The following is a 12,095-nucleotide window of genomic DNA, read 5'->3' on the forward strand; positions in this document are numbered from 1 at the left end:
AGTGTTGATTTTCCCATAAAAGTTTTAGGAAACTAAATTAAATAATGTTTAACACAACCTTAAGTTAAGGTTTGTTCCCTTCCATTATATACCAAACTAAATTACTCACTAATTAAATAATCTGATTCATCTACTCATTTATTAATTCAACAAGTATCTATTGAGTAGCTATTGTGTGCTACATTCTGGGATTATAATGGTACACAAGACCTACTCTCTCCACTAATAGACCTCAGAGTCTACATGGGAAGAAAAGACAAGTAAAGAGAAAATAGAAGGGCAACAAATTGAGGTTAGGCAAAGGCTTCCAAGGTGAGAACTCAACAAAGAGTTGACATTATTCTGGGAAACAGGAGGGACAGGCAGAGGTGAAGGAAAGCTTTCCAGCAAGGAGAACAAGGTGCGTTAAGACTGGAAACAAAGTATTTTACTTTTTGAAAACTGCAAGAAGTTTCCTAAGGTGGCTATTGGCATGTTACTCAAATGCCTTCTTGGTCTCAACTGCCTAGTGCAGATGGAGAAGACAGGCCCAGTTTCAAGATATCTTCAACATGTCCTCATATTCGGGAGGGTGGAGGGGAATGCTATATTGACAACTGGTATCAGAAGAAAAATGTGCAAATAAATGACATGAGCAGGCAGAATTATTTAAAGTTGTTACTGTGGTGACTATTTATAGTAAAAGTTGTGGTTATCTTTTCAGAAACACCAATATCCAGGGAGAAAAAGAATGTTAAGAAAAAACAAAATGTTAATTTTTAAATACTTTCTTAATCTCATTAATGGAGCCTTCTTGGTAAGATTCTTTATAATTATTTCGTAAAGAAAATGTAATGCGTTTTTATTAGCGAATATAAACACTGACTGTTTTTTCTGTAGGTTCTTGGACTTTTACTCATGGGATTTGGTGCATGGTTCTTATTGGATAGAAATAATTTTTTCACAGCTTTGGGTATGTATCTATTTTTCTTTTGCTCTCTGAGTGAAGCCAGGCATTCCATTTTAAATAACTGCATACATAATATATTCAGCAGGTGGCAGTATTTCTCCAAAATTCATTAAGTATTGTCCAAGAATGGAAGATTGTGTGTTGTTCTAATACACTCTGGATGAAAAGATAGTGGAGACCAATGTAGTGCTCAAGTTAAATCATTTCTTTTAAAACTCAATTACTCTCCCCATTACATGTTACAAATAAAATATAATATTATCCAAATATAAATGAAATAGTTGAATGCGTTTAACTAAATTTAAAAACCCTTTGTTTTACCATTTTGTGGTATGCTGTGCTCACTATGGACTGAAGTTTAATATCCTAAGTGTTATTTTCGTATACATATCCTTGGTGGTTGGGAAGGAAGCCATATTTCAAGTGCTCAGTAGCCATAAGGGGCTATTGGGTGTTGGCTATCTTACTAGGCAGTGCAGATTTAGATTCTTTCCACTACTCAGTAAGCTCTATTAGACAGCACTGTTATCATTAAATATATGACAAAAAGCATGCATACTGTAGAACAAACATTTCTTAGTGGACTTCAAGTAAGAAAAAACACGTTTGTAGGAAAACAAAAGCTAAATAAAAAGACTTAATAGGTAATAAAGTACTACAAAGTACTGAATAATTTAGTTAAACTTCAGCTACACCTAAGTGCCTGGTATCTTTATTCTCTTCTGTTTATATACTTTGCTTATGGTAAAGTGTTTGTGATGTCTGAGTGCATTAGGGGTTTTCTCAGAGTACATGGGTGTGTGGAGATCTTATGACAGCCTTTCTTCTTTCCTTTCCTTCCCCAGAAGAATGGCAATGGTAGCTTCCACTTATTTAGTGTTGATTATGTGCCAGGCATTGGGCTAAGCACTTCCCATACAGGATCTACTTTAATAATGTAGTAGTTAAGGTAGAGCAAAAGTCTTTTCTTTTTTCTTTCCCTCCACTGCGGAATTGAAAGATAATTCTCATTAACCTTAACGTACTTGCCTTATGCAAAAAAATATATCCTAAACAGACAGTCAGAAACTTATCCTTTAAGTTCTGTTTTTTTTTTTAAAATTATGTATTTAAACATTTAGTGAAATCTCGGTTAAGGTTTTAAGACATGGAACTGAAAATAACCAGTTTGTGGCAAGAAAGTGGTTGGTTCCTCCCCTCTCTTTTATGTGCAACTTCCAACGAACTTAACCTCTTCTTAAAAATGATTCTGCCTTCCCCTCTCCATTTGTAATAACACCAGGCCACCTAAGAGCCCCATCTTCCTTCCCTCTGCCCCAGTAATAACCTCCAACAGCCTCGTATTCTGATCTCTTTTCTCAGCCATCTTCCAAATGCCACTGAAATAATTTAAGATGAAAATCTACCCATAGAACACGAAAAGCTTTTTTCTGGTTCCCCACTGCAATTATTTATTCATAGGACAAATATTTATAGAGTCTGTTCTACATGTTAGGCGCAATCCCGTGAGCTAAGGATACTGTACTGTACAAGAAAGACAGATTATGTCCTCGCGGAGCTTAACTCCAATGAGGAAGACTGGATAAGAGCCTACAAAATGTGCATAATTTGTCCCCTGCAAACCTGCCCGGTTTCACCTGCTTCAAACCCTAAGTGCCAGCAAAGCTGAATATCCAACACATACTGTGCCGTGTCTCAGAATGCCTCTGTCATTCCAACCGAGATCTTTTCAGTCCTCATTAAAGCCCAAGCACAGTGTTGCCTTCGCCAGCAATCTTGCCTACCTACACTCTCCAGCCTCCTCCCCCTACGGGCTTAGGGTCTCCTGTACCCAGGGGCATGCTGGTAAACGTTTAACAACTGGCTCTGGGATAGAAAGTCTTGATTTATGGTATCTACTGATTTCTGTGGTTTAAAGACGTAATGCCACAATGGCTGATTTCACAGTGCCAACATGAATTGGGTTGGCTTACGAATTTTGTGAAAATGTAACAGTTGGCATTTATGAGCCAGAACAAGCTGGCTTCCAGGACACCACTGCCTGCACTGTTCTCCCATAAAACCTACGGCATATTTAATTTACTTCTTCTTCTTCTTCTTTTTTTTTTTTTTTTGACAAATATTTGTTAGGCATTTAGTGTTCTACAGTCTGTGTCATAACACTAAACATTTAACAATTAGTCTGTTGACTATATAAATATATATAGTCTCTAGCAGAGAGCTCGGTCTAGATGGAGAGAGAATAAAATATAGTTTTAATGGGGTCATATTACCAATAAACTCAGACTTTCATATAAGAGAAACTTAACCCACACATGTTAGATGCCCCTAAAATTTGTATGAATAAATTCATAAATGTTTGGATGTTCATTAAACATAGAAGAATTCACCCCAGGAAAAAAAATGTCTGCCTTCATAGAAGATGATGAAGATAAGGTAAAAGAAAGACATCTTTTGAGATTGAAGAAATTTTCTATCATGTCATTAATGGAAGAAAAGTTGTTGCCAAGACTAAGTAAGAGGGTGCCAGAATGAAGTTTAAAAAAGAGAGACAGAGAATCCTACCGGTTTGGCAGCCACTGCTTAGGGAAATCTTAGGTTACTGCATATATTATTAAATAAAATACAACATCACCTAATAATAATTTATTTTGTGGTTTCCACAGATGAAAATAATCACTTGATAGTATATATTTGTCACATTTTGATTGGAACTGGATCTGCTATTGTTCTTCTTTGTCTCTTGGGTTATTTGGGAATTCACAGTGAAATCAGATGGCTCCTACTTCTGGTATGTATTTCATCTTAATAGTCTGAACTAATCTGTATCTTTGATTTTGAGTGTCTATGTCACACAAATGAGCAATAATGATTTACGTCATAACATTGCAGTATAGTGTGCCCTAGGGAATAAGGTACATGAAGCACTCCCTCTCAAGAAACTTCTAGGTAGAATGTTCTTGGTGAGTTTTCCATGGATCAAATCTGGATCTCTGCATTTACACACTTAGATATTATTTTTCAGCAGAATCGACAGGAATTCATCTCCTAGTGTAAACTACAATTAACCAAAATTAAGAATCCAAAGACTAAAATCCAAATAAACTATTAAAGTCAACAAGCAATGTGGCTTAGCAAGGAAAAGAAAACATATCCTATACTCAGCACATTTTCTCCCTGTGGGAATGCCATGTAGGAAGCTTAGCTTATAACTGAGATCACAATTTATTATTTAACAAAGAGAAATAGAACTGCTGAGAGGGCCAGACCCTGGCATCTGGCTAGCACACTGTCTCCCTAGCCATGTAACATGAAAAGATAAATTATAATTAGGATTATAGACGTGAACATGAGCCATTTACCATACATGTGGCAGGTCTGGATCACAATCCACAGACTCAGATGAAATACAGCTTTTTAACACTTTCTTTAAATCAAATCAGTTTTAATTCACAGGCACTCTCTTGTCCAACAAATATGAAATTCAACTGCAGACATTGTGTCTCTTACCAGGAAGAATGCGGAAAGACTTAGGTTTTATGTAACAATGAAAGTCTCAGTGGTCACTCTGGGCACTGGTTATCAATCTGCGCTGGTCACCATGAAAACTCTCACTTTCCCAGCTCACATGATTCCTTCCGGTCTACTCATTCTGCTGTTTGAATGGCCTAGGGTAGCAAATGCAAAGCTGCTCTTATGTGGTATATCATCCAGGATATCATACAGTATATCAGTGAAACCTTTTGTGAAGGACTGGTAGATAGCCATGACCTCAGCTCCTTCTCCGCAGTATCCTTCCCCTGAAACATTCACCCTCCCAATGACACAGCAATTAAAGGGTTAACGCCTGATACAGGGATCAGTTGCTACCCAATAATCGGTACCTCTTATTATTTGAATATTTCCCCTGGCAGAGGCTTTTTAGGCAAAGCTGGAAACCACACTTCCTTTTCCCCCGGGGTCTTACCACTCACCAGGGGAACGCCAGGAAGCCCAATGCGTGACTCTCTTGCTCTGGGAATGCGCAGGGCTCCACAGTCAGGCTCAGACTCTTTCTAGTCTAAAACGAGATCTCACTGTCTCTTCTCAAATCCCACCTTTCTCTTCTTCCAGGACATTGAGCATAATTTTCTCAATGGGCTTCTAATTTTGGATCTGGAAACCAGGACAGAAATGGCTTACAGGAACATTGTGATTTTCTCCTTGCCATACATTTCCATTTAGGCAAAGAAGGCACAGAGCCTGAAACTAGTATAAGAAGGGGGGGGGGGGCAGTAAGGAAAGGGGAAACTAGAGGGAGAAAACCAGACATCTTCTAACTTTCTGCCTTATGGGATTCAAGTATTTATGGGCTGTGACCGAGAAGCCTGACAGACCCCATCATAAGGAATGTGCATAATACTAGGTCCTGAAGCCCAGACACCACACTCTTGTCTGGATGCTCCAAGGAAGGGAACTGCTACTTTTTGCCATCAGGCCACTTTCCCTATTCTCCTCTGAATTTACCAGTACTTTTCTGATAGATACATTTTTCCTTTAACGATGTTAATTTATGCAGTCAAATTACGGGCAAATTTTATAGGCCTAAGCACTATTCTTTGGCTTAAAGGTGATTTTGCATACCCCACTCCAGTTGAATAGATATTACAGTTTCACAGTCTAACTCTTCAGGACAGTTTTTTTTGGGGGGGGGTATTTTTTTTTTTTTTTAAGATTTTCTTTTTTTGAGAGAAAAAGAGAGAGAGGGAGAGAGCATGAGCATGGGGGCAGGCAGAGGGAGAGGGAGAAGCAGGCTCCCCATTGGGCAGGGAACCTTTTGACTAAGCTAGTATTCAACTCTGTTAAGTGCCTACCAGCTCTATCCCAGGACCCAGGACTCTGAGATCATGACCAGAGCTGAAGGCAGACACTTAACTGATGGAGCCACCCACGTGCCCCTTTGGGACAGTTTACTTCCCTTTTTTAAAAGTTCTTGGGCAGGATCTCACAGTACTCTGTAAGTGCTAATAACACATAAATACACTGAATTTTTCTTATTACAATAGACATCTAACTACTGTTAAAAGGGTATCTTCAAGGGTAAAAATCATGACTTAACATTTGTGTCAATGACCATGTGTCAGAAACTTTATTTAAATAATTAATCAGGAGTGCCTGGGTCGCTCAGTCGGTTAAGCATCTGCCTTTGGCTCAGGTCATGAACCCAGGGTCCTGGGATTGAGTCCCTGCTCAGCAGGGAGCCTGCTTTTCCCTCTCCTTCTTCCTGCCGCTCTGCCTACTTGTGCTCTCTTTCTCTGTCAAATAAATAAATAAATCTTTGAATAAATAAATAATAATTACTCAGTAAGGGAACTGTAAGAAGTAACAACTGGTTGAAGGAGAATTAGATTTGTGGAGATTTAATTCTCTATAGACTGTATTCATTTGCCTTTCCATTAATAGGAATCATTTTGCATTGCTATGGACAGGGAACTTTTGTATTACTATCAGGATTCTGTACAGAGTTGAATACTAGTTTAGTCAAAGGTAATAATGCATATTCTCATAAGGTCAGAAACCTGGGAAAGTCCATTAGACCACAACCAGCTTGCCATTAAAAAGTAACTCAGTAATATTTTTTTATTGTTTTACACAATTTTTCCTGCTTCTACCAATCTCCTTCTAGTGAAGGTTAAGTGAGATAACGTATATAGAAGTATTAGAAATCTAAACTTCTAAACAGATCTAAACACCATATTTTTGTCTCTGAAATGTTTGTTTCTGAAAATAGGAAATATAATTTATATCAATCAAATTTTAACTGACTGTTTTAAAGTACTAATGTTTAAAATATGTGCAATTAAGAATACTAACAGTAAGTCATTCTTATATTTTAGTTAGTAAAATATTCAGACTGCTAATTTTTAAAAATCATTATGAATTCTAGATAATGTGTATTACTGTGTGCTCCTGTGATGAAGAAAATTGCAGTGGCTGTAAGTTTAAAAAATATAGTTACGTAAGTGTAAAAATGATTTCACTTGGCTTTGGATAGAAGTATTTTCAGTTTTCAAAGCAAGAGTTTAAATGTACCTACAGACTTAATTTTATTATAGCAGATGATTTTGTATTTTCTGGGGGTTTGTTATTGTTGTTACTTTGCACCTGATGGGTTTGTGTAGTAGGTCACAGTTCAGTGAGTTTTCTAGTATTAGTGGACTGGCGTGTTAAGTGGAGGTCCAGATAAGTGAGTTACTCTCTATAACAGTTTTTGGATCTGAATGAAGGAAAATCATCAACAACTTTGTAGAACAAGTGGTCTATAGCATGCTCACTGAACACGATCACTTCTTTCTTAATTCTTATCCAAATGCTCAGTGAATTTTTTTCTTTGCCTTTTTGTTTGAATAACTTCACTCATGTATATGAGGGCAGGAACCATCAATACCTGTGTGTATTTTAAGACTTTGTATTTCCTATGATATGCATTTTCCCATCACTGAAGTATCTAAGATACATATTAGAAACATAGTTGCCATCTCTGTTTTTCTTTTGTTTCAGTACACAGCACTGTTAATGTGGGCCTTTGGTGTTCAGGTTGTACTTTCAACATTCATCTTCATAAAGAAAAAGGAGGTATGGAAAGATCATCCCTTTATTTGAAATCTAAACAAAATTGAGTATCTAAAATTATTGAGGCCTATGAGCCTATATTAAGAGCAAAAGATAAATGGCTTTGGGGGGGGGGCGGAGATTCATTGGAAGTACTATAGAATTCTATAAGGAAAGGGCCAGGGGTCAGATGGGAAAGGTGGGCTAGGGAAATTTGTCTTCAGCTCAGCAGAAGATTGAGAAAAATGTAAATGTAAATAACAAAGAACATGGGGGAAGAGGAGATGATACTAAGAGTAGGGAATCCAAAATTGGCCCCCCAGCCAACTGTGACTACCATGACTGACCCAATTCTATTTTTCTATATAGGCTGACTATATTCTATTTTTTGGAAAGAAACACCTTTAGACTTGTACAAATTTGAAATTTTGTGATTTTATTTAAATGAGATGAACTGAGGGCACCTGGTGCCTGGGTGGCTCAGTTGGTTAAGCATCCAACTCTTGGTTTCAGCTCAGGTCATGATCATGGGTTGTTAGATCAAGCCTCACATCAGGCTTCCCACTGAGTGGGAGTCTGTTTAAAGATTCTCTCCCGGGCCCCTGGGTGGCTCAGTTGGTTAAGCAACTGCCTTCAGCTCAGGTCATGATCCTGGAGTCCTGGGACCGAGTCCTGCATTGGGCTTCCTGCTCAGTGGGGAGTCTTCTTCTCCCTTTGATCCTCCCCTCTCTCGTGCTCTAGCTCTCTCAGTCTCTCTCTCAAATAAATAAATAAAATCTTTCTAAAAAAATTTTAAAAAATAAAGATTCTCTCCCTGCCCACCCCCTCAAATAAATAAAAAAAATCTGTAAAATAACAATAAATTAATAAATAAATGAGATGAACTGAATAATTCATGTATTTTGCATAGGTAGGACCATGAGTGATATAATTAATCACAGGATTTATATTTATCAAATTAAGTTAAAAAAACACATAATAAGTTATCTGAAAAAAACCTTTTGGAAACAAAACTTAACTATTGAGATCAATGATTACTTTCAATTTTTAAAGAAATTCATTGTTTCAGTGCAGTCACGGTCTATCTTTGTGTCGAGGGAGATTGTCCTGCAGGAAAAGAGCATGGACTAGAGGTCGTACAGATCTGCAGATGACTAGCGCTCAACAAGCTACTTCAGAGCCCTGAGCCTATGTCTTCATCTGTACAGTATGGTTCATTCCTACCTCCCTTAGAGAGTGACCATGAACTGACAACTTGAAAAGTTCCTGTAATGCAGTAGCTACTTAAGAGCTCTCTTCCTTTCCTTAATTAATTTCCAAAGGAGCCCCTGATTTATTCCTGTGTTTCCTGGCCTTCAAATTCTCTCTCAATGTAGAATCCTAAGCAACAACCAAACCCCAATAAAATCTTTCCTACATAACACCACTGCCCTCCTACTTCATTTGCACTCCTGTGCTGGGCATCTATCCTGGATATCTAATCACCCAGGACTTCTTGTAAATGAACTGACATTTAGCGCTAAACTTTCTTCTTGTGTGTGTGTGTGTGCGTGTGCGTGTGTGTGTGTGTGTGTGTGTACAGCATGTGAGTTCTGTAAAGCTGTTTTTGTGGCAAAGCACTACATCCTAGCTGACTTTGGGATCTGGTGATACAACTTGAATATAACACTTCAGGATCCTTAGCACATAAATTTAGTTTATCAGTGTTGTCCATACTCACTTAAGTGTTATTCACATACTCAGCTCTACTTAAGAATCAGAAAGACCATTTGAGAATAATTACCATGTGCCAGAAACTGTGATAACCACTTTATGGACTGCCGGAGTCCAGCTCCAGCCAGGGTGGGTCTCTCGTAGGAAAGATTGGCTTCGGCGAATGAGGAGACACACAGGGTCAGGTTGCAAGCATCTCCTCCTGACAGCCTCGGAGGAACTTTATTTATATGTTAGGATATTTTTGTTTTTCCAAATCTTAGATCATTTTCTGGATTACAGCCATAGCCTTCTTTCATTTTTCCTTTGTAATGATTAACATGACCTTTATTGATTTCTGCTTATTGGCTTTCGCTAAAACTAAAAAACAGTATGCAAAGAGAAAGGTGCTAGACAGAGCGTGACCGTCTTGTTATTTTGTTCTATAGAAACTAATTCTTCGTGGAATTAGTTTCATTATGATTGCTTAGATAGGCGTAACTAAGATGAGTAGTCACTTTATCATGAAACCCCAGAAATATTCCCACAATTATAAAGATTGCCATAAACAAAATGAAAGAGAATAGCAGGAGCCAGCTGTGGAGTCTCCTGTTTTCAGGATCGTCCCCCATACTTGGACTTTGTCAAACAGCATGAGTAGCTTGGCTCGCGCCAATGGACAATATAGTTTTGATCCTCACAACAACCCCCAGAGTTGCACTGTTAGTCTTACTTTCTAGAACAGGAAACTCAGGCTTTGAGAGGAGAAATGCTTGCTAAAATATATCATGGCCAAATGATAGAGCCTGGACTCAAACACTTATTAACTGAATCTAGAGCTAACAGCTTTGTTTACATCGATTTTTCTTCTACATTCGTATTAGACTAAGCTCTTAGGAGCCTTTAATCTTTTATGCCACTTACAGCACCCAACGGCGTTGGAGGTACACTAGGGCTTCAGTGGATGTTTGTCAAAATAAATATGCGTGAGGGAATTTTATTTATATAGTACCCACAGAGATTATATACGATACCCTTATGTACTAAGATGTGATTTATGTGCACTCTGAATCTCCCAAAAAATGCTTTAGAGGATAAATAAGGACATAAGTCTGCCCTTACCCACAACAATATAAAATGGAAAAACATTTTCTATTCTAAATAAAAATTAACTTGGAGAATAAGCTCAATCAATAACTTAGAGATCTAAGTAACACTTTACATTATTCTAATCTTAAATGCATTAAAGCATAGATATATAAGTAACTGTGTAAGAGTTTAACTTGTACACATGGTTTAATTGTTGTAGTATTCCCACCAGGAATTTCATTTTCATTATTCAAAGGCAGCATAATATAATGACAAATCAATAGACTAGAATTCAAATGAACCATATTTAGAAGTCTCAGCTCCTCATCATGATTCATGTAAACAAAGCAAATAACTAAATTCTCTGAGTATTTATCTCCTTGTTCATAAAATGGGAATACTATCCATTCTTTCTACCTTTTACCTTAGTTATGAAAGTCATATAAACTTTTAAATATTTAAGTAAGTTACTATTAAAATTTACCTCTGCAATATCTAGATTTTGAAAGAGTAGTTTCCCCCCAAACTTTCAAATCTGATTGTTTTTTGTTATAGTATTTTGAAAGGATAATTTTTTTCAATTAAAAATCATAATTCTTGTATAAATATACAGTAGGCACAGGTCAATGATTTTATTTAACATGTTTATTAATGTGGGAACTGGTAAGAAATGAAAACCAGTTCAAAGGAGAGTCCAAAGAAAAGACAGTTATAAAGGCCATTTCTTTTTTTTTTTTTTTTTTTTAAGATTTTATTTACTTTTGTCAGAGAGAAAGAGACAGAGACAGAGACGGAGACAGAGAGAGAGCATAAGCAGGGGGAGTGGCAGACAGAGGGAGAAGCAGGCTTCCGGCTGAGCAGGGAGCCCGATGCAGGACTCAATCCCAGGACCCTGGGATCATGACCTGAGCCAAAGGCAGCCGCTTAACCAACTGAGCCACCCAGGCACCCCTAAAGGCCATTTCTTAATATATACAAAACATGGTTCGTAGGGGAGATACCAGTTGCACCCCACTAGGAAAAATTCATTTGTAACTTCTCTGACAAAGAATCAATTGTCTAACTATAGCTTCCTACAACTTACTAAAGTTGTAAAGTAAGTTAAAAACTGAGAAAGGTAAAGACCCCCATAGAATAAGAAGACCCTGAAGTTATGTTAAAACAAGCCTAATTTCCATTGAAAAGATACTCAGTAATCTTTTTTGGTCCATTTCAAAGTTTTTTACAATTTTTTTCTGAGGGTCCAAGAAGAAAAGCAGAATCCTTAGACCTTCAGGAGAATAACACATAACTTTCTCCCTAATCATAAAATAAGTCTCATTTATTCCTCCTATAGATTACAATGCAAAAAAACAAATGCCTTAGCACTCACTGAGATTGCTAAAAATAGTTATAAAGAAGGAAAAGAAAACACTTAGGAATAAGCAGAAAGGAACAAACTGACTAGAATACTCTTTTATTAGGAACCATAAGGAAAGTTTCTCACAGATTTTGACCTTTTTTCTTTCCAAGTTTTTATTTAAATTCCAGTTAGTTTAGGGGCGCCTGGGTGGCTCAGTCATTATGCATCTGCCTTCGGCTCGGGTCATGATCCCAGGGTCCCGGGATCGAGCCCTGCATCGGGCTTCCTACTCAGCCAGGAGCCTGCTTCTCCCTCTCCTGCTCCTGCTGCTTGTGTTCCCTCTCTAGCTGGCTCTCTCTCTGTGTCAAATAAATAAAATCTTTAAAAATAAATAAATAAATAAATAAATAAATAAATAAATAAATAAATAAA

At 37.4% G+C, this 12,095-nt stretch overlaps 1 protein-coding gene across 1 annotated transcript in view; it reads left to right on the top strand.

The window, feature by feature from the left end:
- The first annotated feature begins 730 nt into the window (after positions 1–730).
- Positions 731–12,095, top strand: part of TSPAN19 (tetraspanin 19) — a 16,843-nt gene continuing 5,478 nt past the window's right edge. Inside the window, exons 1-4 of the mRNA XM_034987290.1 lie at positions 731–796; positions 880–952; positions 3,616–3,740; positions 7,490–7,564. Of these exons, the coding sequence (XP_034843181.1) occupies positions 731–796; positions 880–952; positions 3,616–3,740; positions 7,490–7,564 (339 nt within the window). The remainder of the gene's footprint in view (positions 797–879; positions 953–3,615; positions 3,741–7,489; positions 7,565–12,095) is intronic.

Source organism: Mirounga leonina, unplaced genomic scaffold (genome assembly GCF_011800145.1).
Source record: "Mirounga leonina isolate KUSES-001 unplaced genomic scaffold, KU_Mleo_1.0 Mir_418, whole genome shotgun sequence".
Lineage (NCBI taxonomy): Eukaryota > Metazoa > Chordata > Mammalia > Carnivora > Phocidae > Mirounga > Mirounga leonina.